The sequence below is a fragment of the Ictalurus furcatus genome, chromosome 24, assembly GCF_023375685.1.
Source record: "Ictalurus furcatus strain D&B chromosome 24, Billie_1.0, whole genome shotgun sequence".
Lineage (NCBI taxonomy): Eukaryota > Metazoa > Chordata > Actinopteri > Siluriformes > Ictaluridae > Ictalurus > Ictalurus furcatus.
The window spans coordinates 9,284,737-9,312,628 of record NC_071278.1 but is presented as its reverse complement, the minus strand read 5'-3'; the positions used below and the strand labels follow the sequence as shown (position 1 = coordinate 9,312,628).

The following is a 27,892-nucleotide window of genomic DNA, read 5'->3' as shown; positions in this document are numbered from 1 at the left end:
AAAATATATTCATATTCAAGTGTGCAGCAGGGACATAAGACCAGAAGACTATCAGAAATATTGGGAATTATTACTAATCATAGTCATTGGGTAAAAGTCGTAAGTACTATTCAGACAGGATAATATTTCATATCATATACCTGTATATGTTTCGTATATGTTTATAGTAAGTAATGTTACTGGAGGACATCTATAATAATTATGATTGATTGATGGATCAATTACAGCATCTTCACAACGTACACAGGTTCACCACACAAGTATATTTGTGCACTACATACACTTCATTAATAGAAACTCCTTATGTTCTAGTATTAGAACCATGTTTATGGCCTCACAAGTTATACCCATAACACAAATGTAGGCTGTACCTGTGCTAAGAACACATCAGCAAGGTGTGAGGAAGTTGAACATCAGGCTGAAGCCTCGATTTATGAACACCATTTCCATCAGGATGCAGAAGGTATCCTCTGCTGCAGAGCTCAGTTTCACTTTTTTGGGTTGGCCCTTTTTGGTTATGTTTGAAAAGGAAGATTGAAAGAGGAAATTGTGATTCTAAGACCCTGGTCTATTTGTTTTAGCTTCAGATTCAAGTGCACTTCTATAAATTCGCTCAGGTTAAGAGTGTCAGGCAAAAGCGTCACTAATATTTAGCTAACCCAATGTATATTATAATGTATAATATGACATCCTTAAGCACTTCATGATCTCATCCACACTTGGCATTAGATACTTGTCAGGAACTTGTTGCACCTTTGATAGTCATTGTAGAACTGTAGGAATCCATCTCTTTTCAGCACTATTACCATGGAGCGGGACCATGGGCTTAACCATGCGCTTTACACTAGCATCTTCTGTACATCCTTCTCTATGGCCTGGGGTTGGTTTGGCTGAGGACTGTAGTGAAAACATGCTAGAAATGAACTTCCAATCCGAATAGGTCCTGGAGCTTATTTGCTGAGAGTTGCAGGCTCTTATCATTTTTGAGGCTTTTAATCAGCCATAGCTGACAGAGCAGGTACATGTTTGATCCAATGTTTGAGCAAGTTAATATGATAGATCTGATCACTTCTCCTCTACACAGCTCACACTCCCCTGTTTCTCAAGGATGATATAGAGGTCTGCCAGATCACCAGAAACTTACAGTTCACTGTAGGGGTCAATATCATAATTCATTCACTGAGCTGAAATTCACTGGCTTGTGAATAGCCAGATGTAGGCTCTCTTCTGTGACATTGTATCTGCTGAAGCTGTATAATTAGGACGAAACATAAGACTACTGCTCCCAGACCTCCTTCCTTAGTGATGTCCAGCAAGCCCTTGAATATTTACATGCACTGAAGATGCTACAGGTCTGGGGGAATCAATTGGAGAATCTTACACAGGTCTGTCATCAGTCATCTTATAAAGGAGGTCCTTAGCATCTCCTTAGGTGAAGAGCTTTCATAAGTGCCACCAGCTTGGCAACATAGCAGTAGCCCAACTGGGTCCTATTTGCATTGCTCATATGGGAGGTTTGTGCAAGAAGTGGTCTGTAGTCAGCGTCTCAACAATGTTTAGCTATAGTGGTTGGGAATTGCTTAAGAGCTATGGTTCTTTGGATTCCTGAACTGACTGAGGTGTTCACCAACTGGATAATTTTTGGTTGGGGGTACTTAGGGAGAAGCTGCGTCATTGTGCTCTCTGGGTCTCACAGGGGCTATGATAAATGTTCTAGACAGAATAGTTTCTACAGTATTATTCTCCTTAGGAACATCAAACTGACATGATAAAGCATCAGATTATAGATCTTTGACTCTGGTACAATATCCGCCATTAATGTACTTCCAAAAGTGTTAATAACAAAGTAACACTTCGGTCATTAGTAAGAGGTCCATATATGTTTCATTATATAAGAATGTTCCAACTCTTGAAGGATGAAACCGTAACACTTTGGTCATTAATAATGTATTTCACTTTATTTTTTATGAAGAACTATTCCTTTGCTCCATCTTAGTCCCTCCGTAGTTACCTATTATGGGACAGAATTGTGAAGTGTTACCAGGACAATTCTTCATCAGTTGGCCATTTCTTTAAGCACCTCATTTATAATGGATTGGAAAATAGAAAATTAAGCCCAAAGAAACTTACATGAGATTTAATTCAGTGACCTGACATTGTGATGAAAACGGCTTCCTGCTTGGCACGCTCTCGAAAGCATATAAAGTTGAAAGCACTATACAAATCTAGCCCTGTGAATATTCTAGCAGATAATGATATACGGAGGCCAACTCCTTCCTTTTGGTCACAAGAAAAACCAATGGCAGAGAAAGTAGAGGGGCATGTGTAAGCGCTAATGCTTCCTTCACATATGCATAGCAGAGTGACAGATTTGTGTGAGTGGAGTGACAGTCTCAGAGCCTGACTCCTGGGGATGAAACTGCCATTGGTAGCAGATCCCAAGAACAGTGCAGATCCTTGGCCTTGCTGAAAACCTGAGCTAGGTTGAGACATTCAGAACTTTCCTCAAATTCATTAGCTGTGTCCAGACTTTCAATCTATAAGAACATTTTGCCAGTAGGCTATTAACTCTCTTTGGCTCAATGAAATTGTGGTGTTGCAATATAGTAGACATGCAAATCCAATTATAACGGTATGAGTAGAAGACTGAACCATGTGCAGATTTTCAAGGCGATGGACTTTTCTTGCGTCTTGCTAGTGCACAGGGGGCATTCCTCCAATATGTGAATATTAAGGTAGTAAGTAGTGTAACAGAGGACTTTTTTTTGTTGTGTGGATAATTCCTTATCAGTTATTGAGCATGAATAGGCAGTAGAATAACAAGCTCCACACAACAAAGTCAGTATTTAGTGTAACATTTCCTTAACATGTGGTGTGATACAAACAGTAAACGTCAAGAACAAAGGTTTTATTGCTCTGGTTCATGCTTGGTAGCCTAACTAGCTAAGAAAATAAACAAAGCCTCTTTGTTCCTTGTGTGCAAATCTTTGTTAAATGTTGTTGTGCGAAACCTGTTGATAATCCTTCCTATTCAACAGTCATCATTTGTCACCATGCTTTATGTACCACCAGCAATTGAACTGAAGCATTGTTTCTCCAGGCTTGGGAGCATATCAAATGAGATGTTAAGTGCTTTAAGAGTAACACATTTGAATGATTCTGTTCATAAAGTCCTTTTGGGGCATGATGAAGTGAACTAAAGGAGATGCAGGGCAGAGGGTTGGCTATAACATTGATGAACTAGCCCATTGAATTTGAAGGAATGTGGTGGACTAACATATTATTGCCTGTTAATCAACCGCATAAATGCTTCATTGATGAACAGGAATTGGCTAGGCTCTGCAACTAACTGAAAAAAGGATCTAGGAATAGATGTTGTGCTGTGTCTTGGCTGCATCAAAACATAAGATGTTAAGTGCTTGTGCATGGAACTGTGTCATTCATTTCTATTGCGCGTCTTAAAGTGAGTGCTGCAGACTGTCAATATAAAATGTAGTTTATAATTTATATGACTCTTTTTTTGTTAAAGCTTATTAATATGCAATTTGTTTAGAATAACAGTTTAAAGTGCACCTATTATGGTTTTTCAGGTATTACCTTTCATGTAGTGTGTTATAGAGCTGATTGTGAATGTTAAAAGTCTGCAAAGTTTCAAAAATCAAAGCGCACGTCAAACGGGGTTATTGATTCACAAAAGAAGGAATCGATTCTGAACAGCTGAAACGAGTCGTTAGTGATTCCAGCTTTTACTTCCTGTACTAACCTACGTAGGTTTGTAACAAAAAGCCCTGCCTCTGGTCTTCATCGGCTGCTCGCTGAGAGACGGAGCTGTAGTGGGCGTTTCCTTTTCAACACACTCTGACAGCGGTAAACCAATCAGAACAAACTGGGACATCTGACCAAACAGAGCAGAGTATGCTCTCTGAAAGGAGGAGTTTAGAATGAATCCTTTTAGAACGATTCATTTAACAAATTGTTTGTGACACTGGGGGAAAAAAGTTAATGCTGCAGTTTAAATTATGAGCACGTTAAAGTGTTTTTTGACCTTGGATGCATGTAAATCTATTGTATGAGACCTTTAAAACTAAATTAGGCACGTTTCAAAACCCTAATAGGTGCTCTTTAATACCATGTCTTTCATCACATACTCTTCTGGCACCCCAGTAGTTAATTTTACAGGATAAAGGCTTTTTCTGCTTGTGTTTATATTCTTGTGAGGAATTTGGGTCTTGCATGATTTAACTCAATTCATGTAAATATGGACAGCTTAGGCATTTCCCTTACCACCTACCACTGTTTAAGTGGCCAAAACAACATGAATTGGGTGGAAAATAAGCCTTAAGTTCAAACTGATATATGAGCTATGACAAAACCATACTGTATGTTGAATGTATAGTGTTTTAATGTCATCCTACAGTAAGTACATGGCAAGCAATCCTGATATCCTCCCATATATTACACCATTAATGATATATTGTCATATTACATGGGATTTGCTTAGTTTATGTAACCGATCACAAATTAGTAATTTATTACTGTGGCAGGACAAATGGCCATAGATTGGCCAGAGGAACAAGGACTTAGATCTAGGATTTGAGAGAAATGTTTACACATGCTTTTAGCCAAGGCTGGACCAGGGATATTCTGGGCCTGTTATCTTGGGCTGCCTCCACATGAGCTGGAAAGTGTGAAGAGGTGGTGTGTATTAATGCATGGAGTCTTTCTTTAAAAGTGGCATATCACTGAGAAGCATTCATCTTTTATCTGTAGAATGGAGTTTTTTTTTTTAGGAGGGGGAGGAGGCGTGTGAATGGAGACCTTCACAAGCCTTAATTAAAACTTGACTTCTGACCTCTCATCTTTCTGCAAGGTATCCTGACTGTTACTGTTTTCAATTCATAGTGCTGATCTACGGCCAAAATTCCCCCAAACAAATCCTGACCTTACCTTTTCCAGAAGAAACTACAGCAGTGATCTCAGAAAAGGCCAGATCTTGGCGGTCTTATCTTGCAACACAGACTCTCCATCAGCTCAGTGCTATATTTCACTATTGTAGACAGAGCAAGAAAAAAAAAAGTTTTTTTTTCTGTTTAGTGTTCTTGATAGGAGAAGAATTCACAAATGTTATATTTCATGCAGTGTTTTATCATTTGTCTTCTAAATATCTAAAGCTGAAAATCAAGTTAAATAATTGTATGACTGGAAGTGGCTCTGCATATAGAATTACAGGGAAACTAAAAACATACAGTGCAAACCTGACAAATTATCTTGTAAACATAAACATAGCAAGTGTGTGTGTGGTGGAGTGCACGGGAAGCCACAGCAGACCATGAATTGGAGGCAGGGCTACCACAAAAGCCCAGGGTCAGAGAGCTTGTAAAATGATCCTTATACTTTGAGAACATCCTCTGTGCTGGGGTCCTTCTTTGCCTCTCTCTCTCTTTCACTTTCTCTCTCTCTCTCTCTCTCTCTCTCTCTCTCTCTCTCTCTTTCTGTATCACACACACACACACACACACACACACACACACACACACACACACACGCACGCACATTCCTTTCCAGTCACTCTGAGGGGCAGGCACAGAGCATGCTAGAAGCCTAAAGCAAAGAATCCTGCACAGTCGCTTAGTCACAGACAGAACTGAGTTAGCAGAACATGAGAGAGAGAGAGAGAGAGTGAGCACACCAGGGGAGGTCTGACGGCACAGTTCATACTCTGCATGGGTGCTGCATCTCTTTTATGGACGCCTGGCTTCAGAACCTCAACCACACAGTGTCTATGTATTAGCTGTCAATGCATACCACGTGCACAAAACCTTTCAAGACACTGCGTTTTTCTTCAAGAGGATACACTGGACAAGAGTTCTACACTTTACAAGTGTAAGGATACAACCAGACCAGCAATGTTCTCAACAGGTTCTTTCCCAAGGAGGTCCCATATGGACACTGCATATCTTGAACCACGGGACACTCTAACAGCCTTCTGATTCAGGACTAGTTAAAGCGATATATCCACAGGAATCCTTTAAAATCTGCTTGACAGCTCTGTATCCCTGATCTATTCCTTGGTGCTGACATGCTCTGGTGGACACTTGCCTATCGCTCCCTGTGTTTAGCAGCTCTGCTGGTGGTAGCCAGTTGTATTGGGAGTGAGCAAAAGAGAGTAGGAGATGAAGGATCACGGAGCACCTCTGGGAGGACCAGCACCACGGGCAGCAGCACTGGAGGTTCCTCTAGCCGCAGATACCACCGGCTCCAGCATGGCCAATGTACCTATACCTTCATCCTCCCAGAAGGCGACGGAAATGCAGGTGCGTCCTGCCGTGAGACGAAAGCAGGCACTCAGTACAATGCTAACTCACTTCAGAGAGATGCTCCTCCACCTGAACCTGACTACTCGAACCAGAAGATTCAGCAGTTGGAGCACGTCATGGAGAACTACACACAGTGGTTACAGAAGGTAAAGCTGTCTCAACATATGATCTCTGATTAAACTGCACATTGAGTTGACAGTTTATTTGGCCTTGTTCTTAGTAAATTAACAGTTCAGTATAGATTATTTTTCTGTGTACACTGAACCAAATAAATGCATAGACAGAGATGCGTAGTTCCCGAAAGCTATTTTGGGTAAGTATAAAATACACGATTCTGCAAACTCTACTTCTCAGAAAAAAAAAAGGATTAATGTGAGCGGTTGCACAACTGTATGCCATATTGTTTCAGAAGTAATGTAACAGTGCCTTCTTTGCATTGTGTCCATTTGAGTCTTACACATGACTGTCCCTATGCTTTGAACTTAGCAGTATTAGTGGAAATCTCACTGTTACGAGAACAAATCATGTACCATGCTATGACAAGCATTGTAATCAATTATTTTTAAATAGCAGTAGTGTTGTGATTCAAACTGTCAGATTCTTGATTTATACGCATACTACTGAGCTTGCATCCGCTCCATGTGGCTCAGACTGGACTGCAGTGGTGATTCGCTTGACTAGTGCCTGATTTCACAGATGTCTAGGTGGACTCCACACGTTGCAAGTCTGCCAGTTAGTCACTCACCCAGGAAACTATTTGTATACTGTCTCTCTAATGACAGGAGGTGAAGGAGAACTTCAGGAGGGCTCAGAGACCAGCTTTAGAAAAATGCTTTTTCATCTTAAACTGAGTGACTGCTTCATGAAAGTCACAATGAAACTACACGTATCCAATTGACCATTTTTCCGCATTGCTTATGTACTGGTTATTAGAAACAAAACAGAATCATTTAAGTGACTCAGATTTCAAGAATAAATGCTTAGAAACCAACACACTAAAAAAACAACCCGCATATATGTAAATCTTCAAAATCTGTTTCATGCCAAAGTGTGACAATTTCATTTATTTAGGCCTTTAACTAATAATATGAATTATGACATTTTAATAAGAACACTTTTAAACTTATTTGTGAATGGTTCTAAGTACAAGTACAGTTCTAATTATTTCTAGTTTTTTTGTTTTGTTTTGTTTTTATGTCAAATAGCATTAGTTATAGTTATTTCTTTAGTTGAATTAAACAATGCTTTTAAAAACTCTGAATTGCGTAAACAACCATAACAAATATTTTGTTAAATAAAAATAATAAATAAAAAAAAAACAGCAGCAAAAATGTATGAATAAAGTATCAACAACTAACAACTAATAACTAAAATATGAATAATAAGAACACAAATAATAATAATAATAATAATAATAATAATAATAACACTTATTATTATTATTATTATTAGTAGTAGTAGTAGTAGTAGTAGTAGTAGTACTTAGTAGTAGTAGTAGTAGTAGTAGTACTAGTAGGTGTAGTACTTGTAGTAGTAGTAGTAGTATATTTGTTTATTTATGAATTTTTTCCCCTCAGGGATTATAGTTTTTGACAGACAAGTTATCTCCGAAATCTATACAAACCTTCTGAAGACCATTTCTGGTTTACTAGTATCAGTATCCTGATTATAAAATGATCACTACTTGACCCAGCATATCAGTCTGAGTTATAAACCCACTGTTGCTATCAAACAGACATAGCATATGATATAGTGTGGTGTTTGTAGACACTATGATTAATCGCCCTTAACCTTATCAGCTATCACTATCCTTCTCTTAAGCCATGCTTTTAATATTAAACTACCCATTTAGCAGTTCAGTGGTAATGCGTCTATATGTTGTGTATATATTAAGAAGAATGTGTAAACATTGAAATGTAGGAGCTGCAGTAGATATTCAGGATGAAGCAATCAATGACTGTATAATGTAGGCATTCTGATGTTCTTGTTTTGATCTTCTTGTTTAAAACTGAGCAGAAGCAGAACTTGAGTGCAGTGTGCATGACATGATGACTAATGACAAAATCCATCTGAAATCCTTTAAATCCTTCAGTCTTGTTAAAAGCTCCATTTTCATTTTAATTACATGTACAATCAGTTAATTTATCTTGTTGCTATTAATGTGCTTTGGAATTACATTATTCCATGGTGATCTTAACATAATCTTGCCTTTTATGTTATATATATATATATATATATATATATATATATATATATATATATATATATATATATATTGTTATTTTAAAGGAAACAAATGTCATTCTTTATTTTATTTGACCTTATCTCTGAAATGTAGAAGCAGAATTTAAAGCACATTTTTAGGTAGATTTGAGGCTTCCATTAGTCGTTATCAGACTAAGTGACTACAGATTGGATTCTACACTATTAAGAGACTTTACTTCAGATGTAGGAGTGTGAGAGCTTCAGCCAGCAGTGGTAATGCTATAATACCTCCTTACTGATAGTGTGAGACATAAAGATCTTTACCATTTTTCATTCTACCCATCTCTGGCTTAAAACACACACAAACATACTGTACATAGACACCCAACCACATTACTCTCTTTATCTGCAACTGAAGATTGTATTACTCTACTACTTATACCTAATCTGATGGAAAGCTTGGAAAGCTTCTTTCCAGTGAAACTGTTTGTCACTGTTAAATGTTATGCTAGGCAGTGCAAGGGATATTATGTTACATATTCATTTGCATGCTTGTTTCTGCAAGCATAAACTCCATTTCTCAGAAAATTGTCTAATGAGAGCAATTGCACGAGTTGCAAAACTACATATTGCATTAGAGTAAGCTGAACCTAACTCCTGCTAATTCAACCTAATTATACAAGTGGAACATGAGGATGCAGTTAACATATTCCAGTCAACATACTTAATCACACAAGATTAAGTGTCCCAGGCCAGTCTATCTATCTTAATCATGTACGCCCTGACTGTTGGTGGATGGCCGAGGTGCTTCTAATACCTCTCCATCTCTAGCCTGATGAAAGGTAGCAGATAGTGGCCTGTCTGTGTCTAGATGTGGAAAGGAGGTATAGATGAGGCTGACCAACAGAAGTGAGAACACACATCACTTAATCTGAGGAATTCTGTCCTGCTGGGGGTAAAAGAACATCCTGATAACGTAGCCCAGACAAATGTGGCTTCTGTTTGTTCAAGGATTACTGTAGCTTAAGAAATGGCCTGAGACATAAGGAGAGCTGTCGTGGATTAGATGATCATCTGCGATTTAGTACAAGAAACTAGCCTCTTATAGACATGGTGCACTATTCCCTCTAACCTCCCAGACTTTAATAGTCTCTCTCTATCTGTCAGATCCAAAGGTACACTGTTGGCTTTGTGATCCAATTGGATTGTTCTTAAAAATAGGAGCTAGAACATGCATTATAAGACTGGAGTGCGTTTGGCCTTTCAAGCAAACAAGTCCAGTTGAAGTTTATCTAAGCTAAAAGTATTCAGTGAGACACTGAAGCTTGGCTGTAGTTCCAGTTCGGCCAGAGTAAAGGCCACGAGGACATGTGGAAGTCCTTGGGGGAGTTTAAATGATAGATCTTTTCCAATCTGTCTTCAGAGAAAACATTTTAGAAATGCCTGCTTCTAAAGAAAAAGTATGGCACTTTGAGCTCTTGATTTAAAATAATAAATTTGAACCCTGAACATGTACATTTCACATTGTTCTACTTCTCCCTAGACACAGTCAGTGGCTGCTAGTGCAAAGACAAAAGGTTAAGCCTAAAGCTAGACAAATGCCGTCTTCTGGTTCTCCTTCACCAAGTACTTTTCACTCTTTTCTTGATTATCTGAAGGCCACACAGCATGGCTAAAAAGCCAAAGCTGGACCAAGCTATTTTAGGGGTGACTTCCTTTGTATCAAAGTTTGTTTTTGCTGATAGTGCTGGCCAAAACCAACAAACTGAGCAAGGCAGAGCCGTCAGACGCTCATGAGACTGAAGTGCTCTTCCTTCCTGTTTTTTAAAGGGACCAGAATAGTGGCACATTCATCACAGAAGCAGTGAAATGTGTCTGTGCTTCACATTCAATCCCCACAGAAGGTGAAAGTAAAACAGAACCCTCGATTTAGAGTGTCAGGGGAATATCTAAGAAAATACATATATAGCTTTGTCAAGCCACTTCTATATGCATGTGAAAATCCAAGTCACAGTTGTGTGTGTTCATGTTTTTCAGGAAATAATGGGGGCATTTAGTATTTTGTGAGCTGGTAGACAGATCAGTCTTTTTACAAAAACAGATTTTAAAAAAAATATATTATTGTTATATAATTTGTTTTACAAATTGCATATCATTAACTTTGTTTTGGTGATTTTTTATACTGCTGAAGTAGGGTCAAGCAAGGACCTAATGCTGCACTCTGTGAATATCTCTTTCATTTTGCACCTAGCCTCAGACATGTTCCACTTTCTCTTGCATGAGGCACAGGCATTCTTTCAATTAAATATCCTCGATCACCTAAACGAATTACTCAATAGTGTGCACTCTTCAGAATTTAATGGCAGTAAGTTACCTTTCACTTATCTCTTATATCATGGATGAGAAATTCTGTTGAAAAGTGTTTGGCTTTCCTGCTTCCCCAGAGTATATTAATTTAAAATGTTTTCTTCTTGGTGTTAAGACATGTATTAAAAACAAAGGGATAAAGTGACAGTCTACCTTTTTCATAGATAAGAGTATTACTACTATAAATGTTGTCATTTTCAGTGACACGGATGGATGACACCATCCTAAACAGTTCAGTGCTTTATTCTGAACTGATTGGAAACAAAGGATGTTGTTTTAGACAATCAAACACTCAAGACTTGGACTTGAACAAGATTTCTTAACTTGAATGTGTCATGTAACGGACGTAATGAAGGTTGAGGGCGGATGCAAGTGCAGTAAAAGATGTTTATTGAAAGAGGGGGAGAGAGAGAGGCAGACAAATCCAAAAACGGTAATCCAAAGCATGGTCTAATAACAGGCAAAAGGTCAGGCGATATACAAACGGGCATAAACTGGGCGAGGCTGGAATCCAAAAACAAGAAATGAGAAACAAGGTCAATAACATGAATCAAAACGAGAAACAAGAAACGAGAAACAAAGAAGTGTTTGAACAGCCTCTTATATAGTGTGGAGTGAGTGAGTATGAGATTGGCAACAGGTGTGCGTGATTAGAATTCTGGAGAAGGTGAACGTGTGTGTGGGAAGTGTGGTCCTCTTTGGCCATGTGTGTAGTTGGTGGTGCATCTTGGGAAATGGAGTTGCTGGTTTGCTGTGATATGACAGAACACCCCCACCCCCCAGGGCGCTTCTCCCGAAGTGCCAAAATACACTCCCTCCCCCGGCGGTCCTGGCCCTCTGGGCAAAATGTCTTCATGTGAACCGGGAGACTGAGCGGTATCCTCAGCTGAGCAGGAAGGCAGAGCGACGTCCTCAGCGGAGCATCGTCCTCCTTCGACTCTGCAGGCTGAACTTGGTTGTCTGTGTCAGCAGACTCGGGCGTGAGCATATCTTGGTTGTCCGTGTCAGCAGACTTGGGCGTGAGCATAAATTGTTTGTCCGTATCAGCAAACTCGGGCTTGATCAGAACTTGGTTGTCCGTGTCAGCAGACTCAGGCATGAGCATAACTGGGTTGTCCGTGTCAGCAGACTTGGGCGTAAGCATAAGTTGGTTGGTCGTGACGTCAGTTTCAGGCGTGAGCTTAACTTGGTTGGTCGTGATGTCGGTTTCAGGCATGAGGAGAACTTGGTTGGTTGTGTTAACAGACTCTGGTGTGAGCAGAACCTGCTTGGTTGTGACGTCGGTGTCAGGCATGATCAGAACCTGGTTGGTCGTGACATCAGTTTCGGGCTGGAATGTGGCGTGGAGGGTCACATCATTGATCTCAGACTGGAACTTGGCGTGGGAGGTCACCATTTTGACTTTTAGTTGGAACCTGGCGTGGGAGGTCGCCTCTTCGACCTCAGACAGGAGCTTGGTTTGAGTGGTCATCTCTTCGACTTCTGACCGGAACTTGGCTTGAGAGGTCGCCTCTTCGACCTCTGAAAGGAACTTGGCTTGAGACTTGGCTTGAGAGGTCGCCTTTTCGACCTCGGACAGGAACTTGGCTTGAGAGGTCGCCTCTTCGACCTCTGACAGGAACTTGGCTTGAGAGGTCGCCTCTTCGACCTCGGACTGGAACTTGGCTTGAGAGGCCGTCTCTTCGACCTCTGACAGGAACTTGGCTTGAGAGGTCGCCTCTTCGACCTTGGATGGGAACTTGGCTTGAGAGGTCGCCTCTTCGACCTCTGACAGGAACTTGGCTTGAGAGGTCGTCTCTTCGACCTCTGACAGGAACTTGGCTTGAGAGGTCACCTTTTCAACCTCTGACAGGAACTTGGCTTGAGAGGTCGTCTCTTCGACCTCCGACAGGAACTTGGCTTGAGAGTTCGCTTCTTCGACCTCGTACATGAACTTGGCTTGAGAGGTCATCTCTTCGACCTCTGACAGGAACTTGGCTTGAGAGGCCATCTCTTCGACCTCGTACATGAACTTGGCTTGAGAGGTCATCTCTTCGACATCTGACAGGAACTTGGCTTGAGAGGTCGTCTCTTCGACCTCAGACAGGAACATGTCTTGTGTGGTCACCTCGTTGACCTCAGACAGGAACGTGTCTTGTGAGGTCACCTCGTTGACATTTAGCAGGAACTTGACTTTTTGCTGGAGCTCTGGGGATGAGACCGCCTCGTGGGTCTCATGCTGGAGCTCTGGGGATGAGACCACCTCGTGGGAATCATGCTGGAGCTCTGGAGATGATGTCGCTACGTTGACCTCTGGCTGGAGCTCTGCAGGTGAGACCGCCACGTTGACCTCCGGTTGGGGCTCGGTAGGTGAGACCTCCTCGTGAATCTCAGGTTGGAGCTCTGCAGCTGAGGTCGCCACGTTGACCTCCCACTGGAGCTTGGCAGAGTAGACCACATAGTAGGTCTTAGGTGGGAGCTTTGAGAAGGAGGTCCCCCTGTTTGCCTGTTCATAATAGGTGGTGAACGGCACGTCAGGTTCATCTCTGAGGCAGGGCCCCCCTAAAAGATCCTCCAGGACTGTCCTGGATTCTGGACTGCCAAACATAATCATGAGTAGTCCCACAAACTGAGTTACGTTCTCCAGTCCCCTGGATCCCATGGCTGCTAGGTGCTGCACCCACTGGCAGTCTGAGCCAAAAAAACGGGACACAACAAACCTTATCCATTGCTTCTTGCTGGGCTTGGGGTCCATTAGGCTCGAGAAACAAATCTGTCAGTCAACCATAAAATATTCAGGGTACCAAAGAAACCATCAAACCAATCTGGGAGATTTACGAAAGTCCATTGCGGAAAGCGGATCGAATCCAAGGCGGGGATGGTTTGCTTAGCATGACGTCTCCTCCATCTTCCTGCTGCATCCATGGTAAGGCGAAGTATTCTGTCACGTAATGGACGTAATGAAGGTTGAGGGCGGATGCAAGTGCAATAAAAGATGTTTATTGAGAGAGAGAGGCAGACAAATCCAAACTGGTAATCCAAAGCATGGTCTAATAACAGGCAAAAGGTCAGGCGATATACAAACGGGCACAAACTGGGCGAGGCTGGAACCCAAAAACAAGAAACGAGAAACAAGGTCAATAACATGAATCAAAACGAGAAACAAAGAACAATCGCTTGGTAAAGAGATAAACTCAATACTACGCAAAGACTAAGTGTTTGAACAGTCTCTTATATAGCGTGGAGTGAGTATGAGATTGGCAACAGGTATGTGTGATTAGAATTCTGGAGAAGACGTGTGTGTTTGTGTGTGGGAAGTGTAGTCCTCTTCGGCCATGTTTGTAGTTGGTGGTGCATCCTGGGAAATGGAGTTGCTGATTTGCTGTGATATGACAGAATGCATATCCTTTAGCCTATTTGGCTGGAAATGAACATTATGTAAGATTTACATCCCTATTTATCTCACACATATTTTATTTTAATGTTGATCATTAAACTATTACTAGAGTCATGTAGGCTTCAATGTTTTCATGAATCATATAATAGCAGGTATCTCTTATCTAATCTCAGTACAGAGTCTGGGCAGCTACTTCAAATAGTGATTAGGCTACTGTTCAACAACGTTGCAGTTCTTCAGCAATGTTCTCATGTACTGCGAAAAAGTTAATTCAGATGCTCCAGGAGGTGTCAAAATGATGATTGGATGATTGGATCAGATTTGACCTTTATTGGTCCTCTGTATGCATCAAGCCTATCTTAAATGTTCAAGCTCCCAGGTGAATTTCTTAGACCATTCCATTCCAGCTACATCCAGCCGAAAACCTTCTAAGGCATTTATACCTTCTCTATACCTTCTAAGGCATTTGTGCATTCTTCTTTTTCACGTCTTTGCTCTCCTTGATCAGAAGTGGCACCATCTGTCACATATATTTATGTCACACATATAAAAGGACTCTATGGGAAAGCAGTCAGCTCTAGTATGCTGCTCTGAAGCTGTGTCCCAGGGCGGATAGGCTCATGCAGATGTTCAGCTTGGAGAGTCCATCTTCATCTGCCTACACTCGAATTCGGGTCAGAGGTTTCAGCAGGGCATTGTTTTACCACATCTATGACTCAGCTCCTTCAACATTTCCACAACCACAAATCAAAACCTCACATTTCAGATGAAAGGGAGTGACCAAAGCCTTTCCGGCCAGACAGCAAAATCTCTAAAGAAAGACAGGCAGATAAATAATGAGCAGAAATGTAACCCTGCCAGTGGAAATGAACATGTAAGTGTAAATGAGTCTCTACTCTATATGTGTATGTGCTGTTTCAGAGCTTTGGGACAAAAAGCTCACTAATTTACAGACATGAATATTGCATTATTATCATTATTAATAGGCTATATTGTGAAACTGAACTTTGGGGAGCAAAAATGGTGCATAAAAAGCAGTGTGATAAGTTGTACAGAAGGACAAGGTCACTTCTGTGTTGAAAAATTCACATTACAGATTGGAGGAGAAGATTCATTGTAATATATTTCTCGGATGCCGAATTAACTAGGCTTAAAAAGCAACAACTAACATAACTCAAAACTGCCTGCATTAATACAGAGTATGGAAAGTAAGAGTATTTGAATCCCTGGGAGGGAATGACTTTATGTAGCCGTAGTCTTTATCCTTTCCTGATAACATCTCTGTCGATGAAGCGTATTGTGTTTGCACCTTCAACAACAAGTTCTTTGGCTAACATTTCACAGCTAAGGGCTGTGGTGTTCTCTCCTCACACATTAAGACATGTCTGGAAAGCATCTTCGTTTTTGCTTGATGAAGTGTACAAATGTGAGGCAAGTGTGTGTGGTGTAGGGATTAGAGTTATATAACGGTTTTTGTGCTGCACTGTAATGGATTTTGCTCATTTTATTCACTTGCTTTCACGTTCCAGGTTCTTAAGCATCTGTTCAAGCTACTTAATAATGCCTAGCAAATATACTCCAACTGGTTCTCCATACGCCATGACATGGAGGTGCTTTGCACCACCTAGAAATAGAATTTAAACAAATATGTCGCCCCATGCTATTGCTATGCATATAATGCTATGTGTCCATAGCAGCAACAGTGATATTATTACTGACATCTAATGATCAATGCAAGAGCTCTGCATGACCCTGGTCAAGTTCTCACTCGCCTGCAGTTGGGCTTTATTTTATGACATTTATAAACAGTTGTATGTCACACATCTTTATTGATGAAGGATGAGTCAGAATGTTACCTTGTTTTTTTTATTTTTGTTTTATTTAAACTGTGCTAGAGCTGTAGCTTAGCAGCTTGAAGTGTGTAACTGAAAATGATCCTTAAACCCGTCCTCTGAATCCTCACCAACATTGTATTTGCCTTGGCTGGGCACTTCTCCAACCTTCTCACATTCCACATGGTACTAGGGGTACAGCGAGCAGCACCAACTGGAGATAATTGCTGATGGAAAAGTGGCTCTCACACCTCCTCCTATTCAGCACAAAGAGCATGCTTCTGGGTAATGGCTGGTGACAAAGGTCAATCCACATTATGCTATCAGCAGGGGAGAATAACTGCGACTTCAAACAGGCTGCAACTGTTGGTAATTTGGGCAGAATTGCCACTGTGAAGGAGGCCCTTTATAATAATGGTCTGGCTTCTACTCCTAGCAGCAGAGGTAAGTGGTGACCTCAGTTACAATAAAGTATAAATTGTCTGTTCTGAAGTTGTTTCTAAAAGATCCTTAGAGAAGAACAGATGAGTTGAAATGAAAAGCTACCATTCATTAAAACCTTGCTTTATATAATTCAAGAGTTAATCATAATGAACTTGCATTAAAAGGAACGCAGGTGTCAGCCTTCATAGTACAGCCTTTCAATTCTGGAGTGCGTTCGTGCTGATAATACACAGGGAACATGTGTATTATCAGGATTTTGGAGGTAAGGCGCTTCCCACACACCCAGACAGTAAGAGGAGTGTATTTGTGAATGGATCTCTGCATAATGTCTGCAAGGGCAACTTCCTGTCAAACCGGCGCAGACATATTTAGATGTATTTAGTCAGATATGTCACAAGCCAGGGCATGGTGTTCTATAAAGATGTGTTTCTCTTTGGCAGTTCTTTTGGAGGATTTGCGAGCTGTTATTGTGTTTGCACTTTGGTCTCTAACATTTATTGCTCAACCCTTCATTCTTTACTTCTTCTTGGGCTGTTTGTCTTTTCCTGTCTCACTTTCATCCCCTCATTTGCCCTCTGTTTCCTTTTTTGCCTCCCAATACATTAAATCGTCCATCAAATGCATGTGGTTTTTAATCAAATTAAAATTGTAGATACACAGTACTATGTATTTGTTATGGCAGAATAATACCAAAAGGCCATTCTGAAATTCGTCTTTTTCCCCTGTTGACATAAGTAGAGCTTGTTGCTGCTGGGCTGCTTTAGCTCATTTGATCTCTCTTTTATTTGTCACTGTGTGTATAGACACTCTACCGCACTTTCAGAGTGCATAAGCAAAAATAAACACCCGTCGAGCGCATAGAAGTACACGGCAATGGTGACACCAGAGTCAAAGAGTCCCTACTGAGAACTCAAAAGTTCCTGGAAAATCACTTAAATAAGTTCACATAAGCTCACACTTCTACAGTCAGTTCATAGTTATATTCTATAATATAATGAAATAATTCGAAATTCGCTTAAACATGATGTAGTAGTTTTTTACTAGTACAGGAAAAGTAAAAAATATTCACAACAAACGCTTAGTCACCGTAAAGGATTTGTTTTAATTTGGCAAAACCAAAAACTAGAAAAATTCACAATATTTTCCTTTCACTAGAACATCTAAACACAGACTGGATTGTGGATTTTGTTTCCCAGCACAGGTTTTTATGTGGTGTATTTTTATTTAATTTATTTTTACAAAGTGGAATTTGGTAATGTAAGCAATCCAAGAAGATTCACAGCTGGTACCATTTGCAGTCTTTCAGGACTGTTCCAAATCTCAATGTACTCAATGAGTGTAGATTTATAAGTGACAGTCACATTATATATTTCAATAGGAAAAATCTACTGGAAAGATCTGGTGCTATGAAGCTTTGTTGATTTTGATATTTACTTTTAGGCAGCCTCACATCATCCAAGCTGGCTTGTCTGGCTGTTTTGCGCAATCTGTTTTGCCAGCACTTTGCCTCTGACTCTGATACCACCTCGAGAACATATACGTCATAAATTGTGACGAAGAGCTACTGGAATCTGCCACTGCTCTTTGTAGTGCTTGGCTGCAGCTGCATCGTTAATAACCGAACATAAACATCTGTTGATGTAGTCCAGTATTAAAAAAGAACTGGTCTCCAGAAAAAACAATGGGATAACCAGAAGAACCGTTAGAGCCTAGTGTGCTATCTGGACAAAATTTATTTGGTGGATTATGAGTTCAGCAATTTAGCTGGACATCTGTAGGGAAAATTATTCCAAAAGGTTTGGCCTGCAATAGCACAAAGCCCGAGTAATACATGACAGTTCATGCTGAGACTCATCTTGGCCCACTTGTGCTGACCCTTTACTGTTTTACATAGATTTGACTGTTTATATTACAAACCCCTACATAAACAGTTTCTAAATGATTTCTTTCTGTGTCCTATTCTGCTTTCCGGTTTGATGAACACGCCTGTCAGCATGGTCTGCAACTTCAGAAGGCCTTGTCCAGACTCAGGGAAAGAGTAATGCATGCCTCATCCTCACCCACTGTTTGGGATGATGCAAGCATAGCCAAAGTCTGATGTAAGAGACTGTTGATGTGATCGTACGCTGTTTGGGAGAAGAAGAAAAAGCAAATGGTTAACAAGGGAACTGATGAGTTGTTTCTGTTTGTAATGTCAGTACAGTGCATCAGTATAGTACATCATGTTATTGCTCTGAGTTCAAAGTTGAATGATTTGGCAGAATGTGGTATGCATCAGCATGATATATTACATTAATTACAACTCAAATCAAATGTTCACTGTGTCCTCTGGTCCAATCACAGGAGAAGATGTTAGAAGAAATTAAAATAAAAAATGTTTTTGCTACCAGGAGCCTATTTGTGGTTCATCCATTGCTGGGAGCCAAGGGCCTCTGGGTGGGAGGAATGGTATACTCTCTCTCTCTCCCCTGTCAATCATAGTGACACTAGACAATTATGAATCATGTATGCGGAAGAGGGCAGATAATGCTTTCCTCAGAGTGTGGTGTGCTGCCCTGTGACACAGCATTCGCAGGTTATAAAATATTAAGGTAGCATATAGAGAATGTGCACGATTAATCTCAAGATCTCAAATATTACAGCCTAGGATGTTGTAGAACTCCAGATAGCCAGTTCCGTTAATGTTCCTTGGGGATCCTGTACTGGCTAGAATGTAACGTCGTCTCCAATGCAATCAAGCCACTGGCTTGATTTCTTCTGGGCTGCATCTGTGCAGAAACATCTCCAAGTCCCTTTGAGTGAAAAATGTCTAGAAAGAGGTAGGCCGGTGAGCAGGGGAGGCGGGTTTCCAAGTTGGTTTTGTTTGTTTTGCCTCTGCATTGCCTCGGATGGATGCTAGCATTTCCTGTCCCACACGTCTAGACATACTGCAATTAATCACGCTAATTCAAAGAACCACAGCCTGTCATGCTCAAATATAAGAGGACTTAAAAGAGCGTTTGAAACTGAAGGATTTGAGCAAATATACAGTCATACAATCTTCTCTGCAAAATATTTGTCTACTGTCAGTGTGATTTTACATGATAGTCAGCATCCATTTTGACTCATGCGGTAAACACGTTTGTGTATTGGATAGAACTGTTAAAAGTGTTGGCGTTTGAGTAATGTTTGTGCATGTCAAAGAATTTTGCATGTATTTCTTTAACGTTTTGCGCATTCCAAATTGATATTGCTTGTAGGAGTTCCAATTAAACATCCTAATACTGATATATTAGCGATCCAAATCCCCGTCTAGACAAGCTCTAAAACTCCACATAGACAATATTGATAAGAATAACAAGCAGAAGTGCTCCTCATGCTACCAAAATAAAAAGGAAAAGGAAACATTTCTTTTGGATTCGGTTCTCTCATTTCTGAGAAAAGAGTATCGAGTCAAAGTAAACATTTATTCGTGTTCTTTTAATGTTTTAAAGACGTTCACGTTTTAATACAGGAAATAAAACATTAATTGATCTTCTTTTTACTATGCACCTTCGAGTGTATTAGTATTATATTTTCTGTAGAGCAAATCTGGCCCAGCTTGTGTTCCTTAAAGAATTTCTAAAGCAGTTTGATATTAATATTGAAGGCTGTTAGTGTTCTTTTGCTTGGAATGAATGACATCTTTCATAATAAATCGCACGAGTTAAACAATTGAGCTGGTTCACTGATAATCATCCCATAATTGATCAAAGTATTTTAGACCTTAAACATTTGGCATGGCATACTATCTTATAAGCTTATTTTACAAAATGAAAGTTACCCAGGTGTTGATTGAATTTTGCATTTCTGCATTTGCGTTTATTTATGGGTCTGTCATTAGTCATGTTGGGTTAGTTAACATGCATGGATTTTGTATGCTCTGCTACCGAATTTGTCCTGCATAACATCATCATATAAACTTTAGAAACAGTGATGCTTAGAGATGAGATATGTCAGATTTAATTTATAGTTTTAATGTCCATGGCTATGTTTGAATCCTGCCATCATTTATTTCTCCTTGATTAAAATGATCTAAAAAGACATTTTATTTATTACAGCACTAAGATTGTGTGCCAAATTATTAAGCTGTTTTTTAAAGACAAAAAGGTCTTTATAGGATTCTTGGATTATTGTTACACATGAGAGTGAAAGGCAGCATACAAGTCTTGTGGTTTGCAGTAATGGCTTAGTAGGTAGCATGTTTGCCTCGCACCTCCGGGGTTGGGGAACCCTATTTTTTTAGTACAGACTTTGTTTTAGATTTTTATTTGATTTCTACATTATGGAGTCAGTACAAAAACATTTTAGATTCCCAAACATTAGTTTTCCTGCACAAAATTAAATGTTACAATATGTCAGTAGAGAAAGCAGCAGATTACGTAAGAGACACTTTTCAGATTAAAAACATAATGAAGGCTGCTGGATTTCGCTGCAGAAATAAGAAGCGAGTGCGACAGTCAAAGTCTCCAGAAGAACTGTGTCTGATTCGGCAAGATGCTCAATAACACTTACAGCTCATTTCCTTATAAAACTGCACTAATTCTACCTGAGACTTTTTTAAAAAATTATTTTAATTTAAATTTTTTTGTCACACCAAATATTGACTTTGTTTCATTTATTACTGTTTACTGCTCTTTACGTATTTTTTTTTTTTAAAAAATGTAGAAATATTAAATTTTGTTATTTTGAAGGCATCTTTGCTCTACAGCATTTCTTTGCATGTGCCTAAAACTTTTGTACAGTACCGTATGTGTGTGTGTATATATATATATATATATATATATATATATATATATATATATATATATATATATACATAATTTATTTAATTCACTATCTAAGAGGATTCAGTTCCCAAGGACTAGGAACATCTGGCTATTGCATTTTTGTTCAGTGTAGAAACATTATTTTGAAGGCATCTTTGCTCTACAGCATTTCTTTGCATGTGCCTAAATCTTGTGCACAGTACCATATGTGTGTATATATGCGTGTATATTACCGCGTGTGTGTTTGTGTGTGTGTGTGTGTGTGTGTGTGTATGTGTGTGTGTGTGTATGTGTGTGTATATATATATATATATATATATATATATATATATATATATATATATATATATATATATATATAATTTCTTTAAATCATTATCTCAGAGGTTTCAGTTCCCAAGGACTAGGAACATCTGGCTATTGCATTCTTGCAAACCACAGGCCGCAGAATTGACAAGCAGTCAGGCAGTCAAAGAAGTGTTTAGATTTTATTTGGTCTGGAATGCAGATATTGACATTAATGCTTACCTAAGCTTGTCATGCATGCAAATGAGAGGTCTTTCAATTAAACACTGTTCTACTTTTCTTCCACCTTTCCCCCCCCCAGGTTTGCTTTCAGTCGCCTATCCCAGGGCTGTTGAATTACATTTATTGTTTTACTTTTGATTTTAAAAGTAAACAGACCTAGGCTCTGAATTAAATGTTTGTTCCTGCATCTTTACCATTGTCAAAATGTTTTATGATGGAATCACGGACAAGCTATAACTACATCTTGACTTGCATCTGTTTAAATGTTTGCAGTTGTGTGAGATGGTTGGGTTGTTTTTTGTTTTGCATATAGAAATTACCCCAGTGGAAGAGTCCTGGAAAATGTCAGAAAATTAAATCAACTTGGTGGTGTTGTTAACGTTTTGCTCGCTCTATCTGGCAATTGGTTTGAGGATTCTGTGGTTAGGTTGAGCTCTTGAAACATGGTCTAGTTGTATGCCACCAATGAGTTAATGCAATTGCAATCCCACACCAGAAACCACATGTTGAACCATTTAGTAGCAAATGAAGATGCATACATGGTCCTACATCACAGTACGTGCGTTTGTGTGTACCCTAAATATTTAGTTATTCCGACGTTTAACTAACAAAAAAGAAATGTCTTGAGACTGGCACACAATGCGAGTATGGTCAAGTGAGAGACTAATGCGTGTGTGAGAGCTTAGAGTTTGAGGGAATGCCTGGGAGCTGGCCCGTGGAATCCGGGTCGTAAAGGTTAACTTCAGGTCCAGTTTAAGTGTTACTCCGCTAATCCTCATCTACACAATGTCAGTCACAGTCTCCGAGCGAGTTTTATAAGCCCTCACAAAACAGCCTTTTAGGATCCCACAAAACAAGAGCTGACTAAAGAAACAGCCTGCCCAGCGTGAACACCCAGCATGAGTTATGTTCAACCCGGGCCATGCGTACGCTTGTGTGATAAATATGTTGTAGAGGTTGGCATACTGTAAGCGTACCTGTTAATCTAAAGCTTGTTAGAGATAATGGTTATTTTCACACTGTAGCTTAATCACAGGAACTATATATATTTTTAACACAGTGTCATAATTCCTAACAACCATTAGCATGTTTTCAAAGGATCGTGCTGTGTGAGAGAGGCCACCGTCCCAGCGTCCCGTCTCAGAGCACAGTGGGTGAGATAAGACAGGACATGACATGTAGGTCTCCCTGGAAGTACTCAGCTTGCCTGGCTAGTTTTCTGCTCCAGCTGTAGAGATATATGCGTTAGAGTTCAACTTTTCCCCTCCTAATAATAAACTCTTTTTAAGTGGATCGTCTCAATATTGTTGTATTGCTGTCTCATTAACTGTATATAAACCATCATCCAAAAGCCATGAACTTACATTGTACAGAGCATGTTATTCTTTTTTATTTTTTAGCAGCATACCCTGTCTGCTTTAAAGCACTGCTGTATCTGTGTTATCTCAGTTATAACAAATAGTCACATGCTTAATATTTACATTTACAGTTAATGTACGTACATAACTGCATAATATTTCACCTTTTCCTGAAGTATTTAAGCTTTATCTTCATGTCCGCAGCCATAAGGCAGGCAGTTTCTCCTCCCGGGTGTCCTAATTTTAAGAGCTGTCTCAACACACCGGACGGCAGCTCAAACAGATTGTTTTACTATTAATAGTGAGGCGAAATGCTGCTCCGATGCTCGTAAACTCTTACAGTTGTCAGAGACGTGACAGAATTTGCCACGGCTGTATTCCCACTGATCATACAGTAGCACAACAACAGATCTAAATAGAGTTAAGCTAAATGGAAACAGCAGTGCTGTTTTACAATCGACGCTATACATGATCATGATGTAATCCACAAACGACGGGGGCTCGCACTCCACAAAGGATGGCCCTTTCACCCTCCCACGTTTGTACACGTTGCAAATAAACACAATCAATTTTCAAGTCAAGCACTGAACACTTGTGGTTTAAAGCACTGCTGGTGATATTGATCTAGACAGAGGTGCCCTTTGCGGTCAGATCTTAAAGCGCTGATATGGCTGACCTTGACTCATTTGTCATGAACCTCAGTTGGTGGGCAGCTGAGAGATGTAAGCCAAGCCTCCCAGGTGCAGTTCAGCCATGTCTGACAGGGTCCTCTGCTTCAGATATACTTAATTATTCCAAATTCCTGCAAATGTGAGAAGAAACCGAGTGTGGCCAGAGGGTGCTCCCCTTTTTGTTGATTTTGGAGGTGGAGTTTTCCACATTGGTTAAAGGCTTGCTTAAGGTTTTTAGATTTTCCATCTCGACACTACAGTTTACTAGGCATTACCCGAATGTTTACACAATATTACATTTATTCGCTTTTGTACATCTGCCATTGTAAGCACTTTGATTTGCTCAGCGGCCAGTTATTATGAAAAATATGAGCTAATGTTGTGACTCTTTTACCACTACATCTATTGTCTCTGGATGCTCGATCTCGTTTGTGGTTGAAAGTGGAAAATGATCGGATACCCACACCGGACCATTTTATTGCTTCCTCGATTGTATTTTTATTTGAAGCATATGTTTGTCTAATCTTGCTTCTCCTTGGTACTTTCTGTTAGGGACACCCACCAGTTTAAGCCATGGCTCAGCCACATTTCCCTGGAGAAGCCCAGAAAAGGATGTCTGAGCTAATGTTTCAGCAAACGAGTGTTACCAATAACACTTTCAAGGTGACATGTAGTACTGGCAGCTTTGTCCAACATTCTGTTTAACAAGAAACATATCTCGAACACCTAATAGCTGTAACCTTGTAAACTGTATGACCATCTGTTAAACAGGATGACGAAACTTTCTAATCTGTGGAAACACATATTGGATGTGAACACGTTTCAAAGTCCATTAAGTATGAAATTCAAATAATCTCTTACTTTAATTCATGTGCTTGGGGAACTATTGATTTGATTCTATCTCAGTTAATACCCATGCCTTCTGGTGCATACTGCAACAGCAGCATTTTCTACACCCTCATCTGCATATCTATTTGGGTATCTGAAGGATTTAAAAGTCTTTCAGTAAAAGTGCATGTTCCTGCCAGCGGATTTCTACACATAAATATAAAATGTTTCACAACAATTTATTTCATAACAACTATTCCCTGTCAGCATGGAGCAGCATGGAGATGCCATACAAACGCAGGTCAAATTGGTCAAGATAGTTAGCGTCTTTTCAAAACATTCTGCCATTTTCACAGTTATAGTTTGTTCAGTCACATGGTGTAGTGCTCCTTCTGTTTAGATCATACGACTGTAATCATATCGTGTAGAAAAGTAGTATTAATTTCTAACACAAACATACAAACTGACCTTAGAATACACACAAGGTAACTATTTTTTGGGTACATGTAATAAAAATGAAGTACTGTATATTGTTTTGGCTAACAAACCTTAGATAGACATGAGTGCACATGAAACAATGGCACAGTTCATTTTACAACCACAGCCAAAAACAATACTGGCCAACAACTTCGCTGCACACAAGAAAAGTTGTAATTTTATAGAGCAGTGGTCAACAACCCTGTTCCTGGAGATCTACCTTCTTGAAGACTTCAACCATAATCCCACCTGACCATCTAATCCAGGGGTTCCCAAACTTTTCCTGGGCAAGGCCCCCCAAATGGCATTAACATTTGACCGAGGCCCCCCTTTTGCAAGATGTCTTTAAAACACATTAAAAATACAGACTTCTGAATATATCCCCCACTTTTTTTTTATTAATAATAATTACATCTGTCATCTTTACATTACATTACATTAGGAATTGATTGTGTGTGTGTGTGTGTGTGTGTGGTTGTCTGAGAGTGAGAAAGAGAAAACATATTAGTGGTAGGGGTGGGCTTGGTAGCTCCGACCAAATTGTTGAGGCCCCCCAGGCACCCCCTGGCGGCCCCCAAAGGGGCCCCCACTTTGAAAACCACTGATCTAATCATTGCCTTAAGAAGTTCTTGAACCACCAAAACAGGTATGTTAGGTTTTGGTTGGAGATGAAACCTGCAGGAAGGTAGATCTCCAGGAAGAGGGTTGCTGACCATTGTTATATAGGATACCATGTTTTATTACTTGTTTATAACGCATCACAAAGTTACTTCAACTCAACCATTTTCTAAAAAACTAAATGCACATCTGCCATTTGCACAAATGCACATTTTCTAATCTGATTTGCATTACCATTTTTCACACCAATGTTTATTTGCTTGCTAAGTGTATGTAGTGTTAGTTGGGCAATTTATCCCAGTTTATTTCATAATAGAAAATGAATAATTAAGAACTTTACACAAACTCCTCCTCTTCTGTCCATTTATGCCAGAGCAATGCCCTGCTCAATTCATGCCCCAGCTATGCCCTGCATACTTTTTATACTCTGACATGTTTTAATTCTTGACTAAGCCTAAACCCTATTTCCATCACAGTGAGAATTCTTTAGGGTCCCCTTTCTGTACTGAGTGAAAAAAAATAAAAGAATTTCGGAATGCACTACAACGTCATTTTCCAAATACAATACAATACAACACTTGTGTCAATAAGAATATCACAAATTAATAATGAACAGATAGTGTATGTCTGTTAGCAAATAATTTGTTGCCTCACAAGCAACAAACTACCATAGTATAGTGTTAGTCGAAAAAAGCAGCTATTTTGAAAAGATCAACACGTAATCGTAATGTCGGTACGGTGGTGCAGCAAGTAGCATTGCCATTTCTTAGTTCCAGGGCCATCGGTTTGATCCTCAGCTGTTTGGGGTTCCTACCCATGTCCTTCTGAATTTCCTCCAGCTTCCTCCCACCAGTACAGTAAGTGGATTGGCTACGCAAAATTGCCCCTAAGTGTGAATGTGAGCATGCATAGTGCCCTGTAATGGACTAGTATCCCATTCAGGGTGTGTCCTTGCCAAGCGTCCAGTGTTCCCATGATAGTCTCTTGACACCGTGACCCTGACCAGGGTAAAATGGTTACTGAAGATGAATGAATGAATGTACTCATAACAAATTGGCTCACTATTCATAGTTATAATTTACTATTACTAAACGTTAATGTGTTTTGTACTTATGCTTGGCCCACTTGTTAAAAGCAATTTTGCTAGTTGCCACTGCCATTTTTCCATTCAGAGTAATTTCACAATAAACAGTCTCAAGTTGGTCTATCTGTTGGTCCCTTAATAAATAAAGACACCAATGGTTTTTCCACACTTCCATTTGGAATGACCCTACAAATGGCTGCCATGAGCATTCTCCCTTTATTCCCCTGCATAGGCCTCAAATATTTCATCTGGACCACACTGAAGAGCTCACACACATTTCCTTGCTTTGCCAAGACCTACATATGTTCAGTTGCCTTACTAATCCAATTGTCTGGCGTCTCTATTGTAGTTATCTTATCATTTCTGTTACAGTTTCTACATTCGTATACTATCTTTCTCTGTATATATGTATATGAATAATTTGCTGCACATCATGTTTCCTGTACTATCATTATACCAGCAAGATGGAGACCATGAACAACCTCCAGTATAGCCAAAGTTATCAAACGCAAGTATATTATAGGACAAAGACAAACTAAGAGTTAGGTCCAAGCTAATAGACGCTTAGACGGAGTATGGCTAGGTGGGGGGTGTGGGGGCTAATCCACATAAGTAGTCTTTGTGTTCGTAAACCTTGTTTCTGGCCTTGTCATCTCTCAAGCCAGAAGATTAGGATGAAAGAGAGCTTTAAAGATAAGCTCCCAAGTTCTCCAACATCTTCATCTCGTCCTTCCTTAACAAATGACCCTACATCTGCTTCCACCTACATCTTCAGTCTTTCAGGTATTAACTGTGCTGAGTTTAGTATTAGGGTGAATCATGCTATTCATTGCAGAAAGAAGAACTTCACTGTACTGTAGATAAGGAGCTTCTTTGAAATGATGCCTGCTTTGGAAGAAACCATGATTAAAGACTGTGTAGTTGGAAGTGGACAATTACTGGATATCCACCAATCTTTCAAACGCAATTCTAATGCTTCCTGGGTTATTTCAGTGGTTTT

The 27,892-nt window shown here is 39.8% G+C and overlaps 1 protein-coding gene across 2 annotated transcripts in view; it reads left to right on the top strand.

Moving 5' to 3' along the window:
- The first annotated feature begins 5,642 nt into the window (after positions 1-5,642).
- Positions 5,643-27,892, top strand: part of angpt1 (angiopoietin 1) — a 62,543-nt gene continuing 40,293 nt past the window's right edge. For both annotated transcript variants that reach the window (XM_053612479.1, XM_053612478.1), the window contains exon 1: positions 5,643-6,463. In XM_053612479.1, coding sequence (XP_053468454.1) covers positions 6,080-6,463 — 384 coding nt within the window. In that variant the 5' untranslated portion in view covers positions 5,643-6,079. The remainder of the gene's footprint in view (positions 6,464-27,892) is intronic.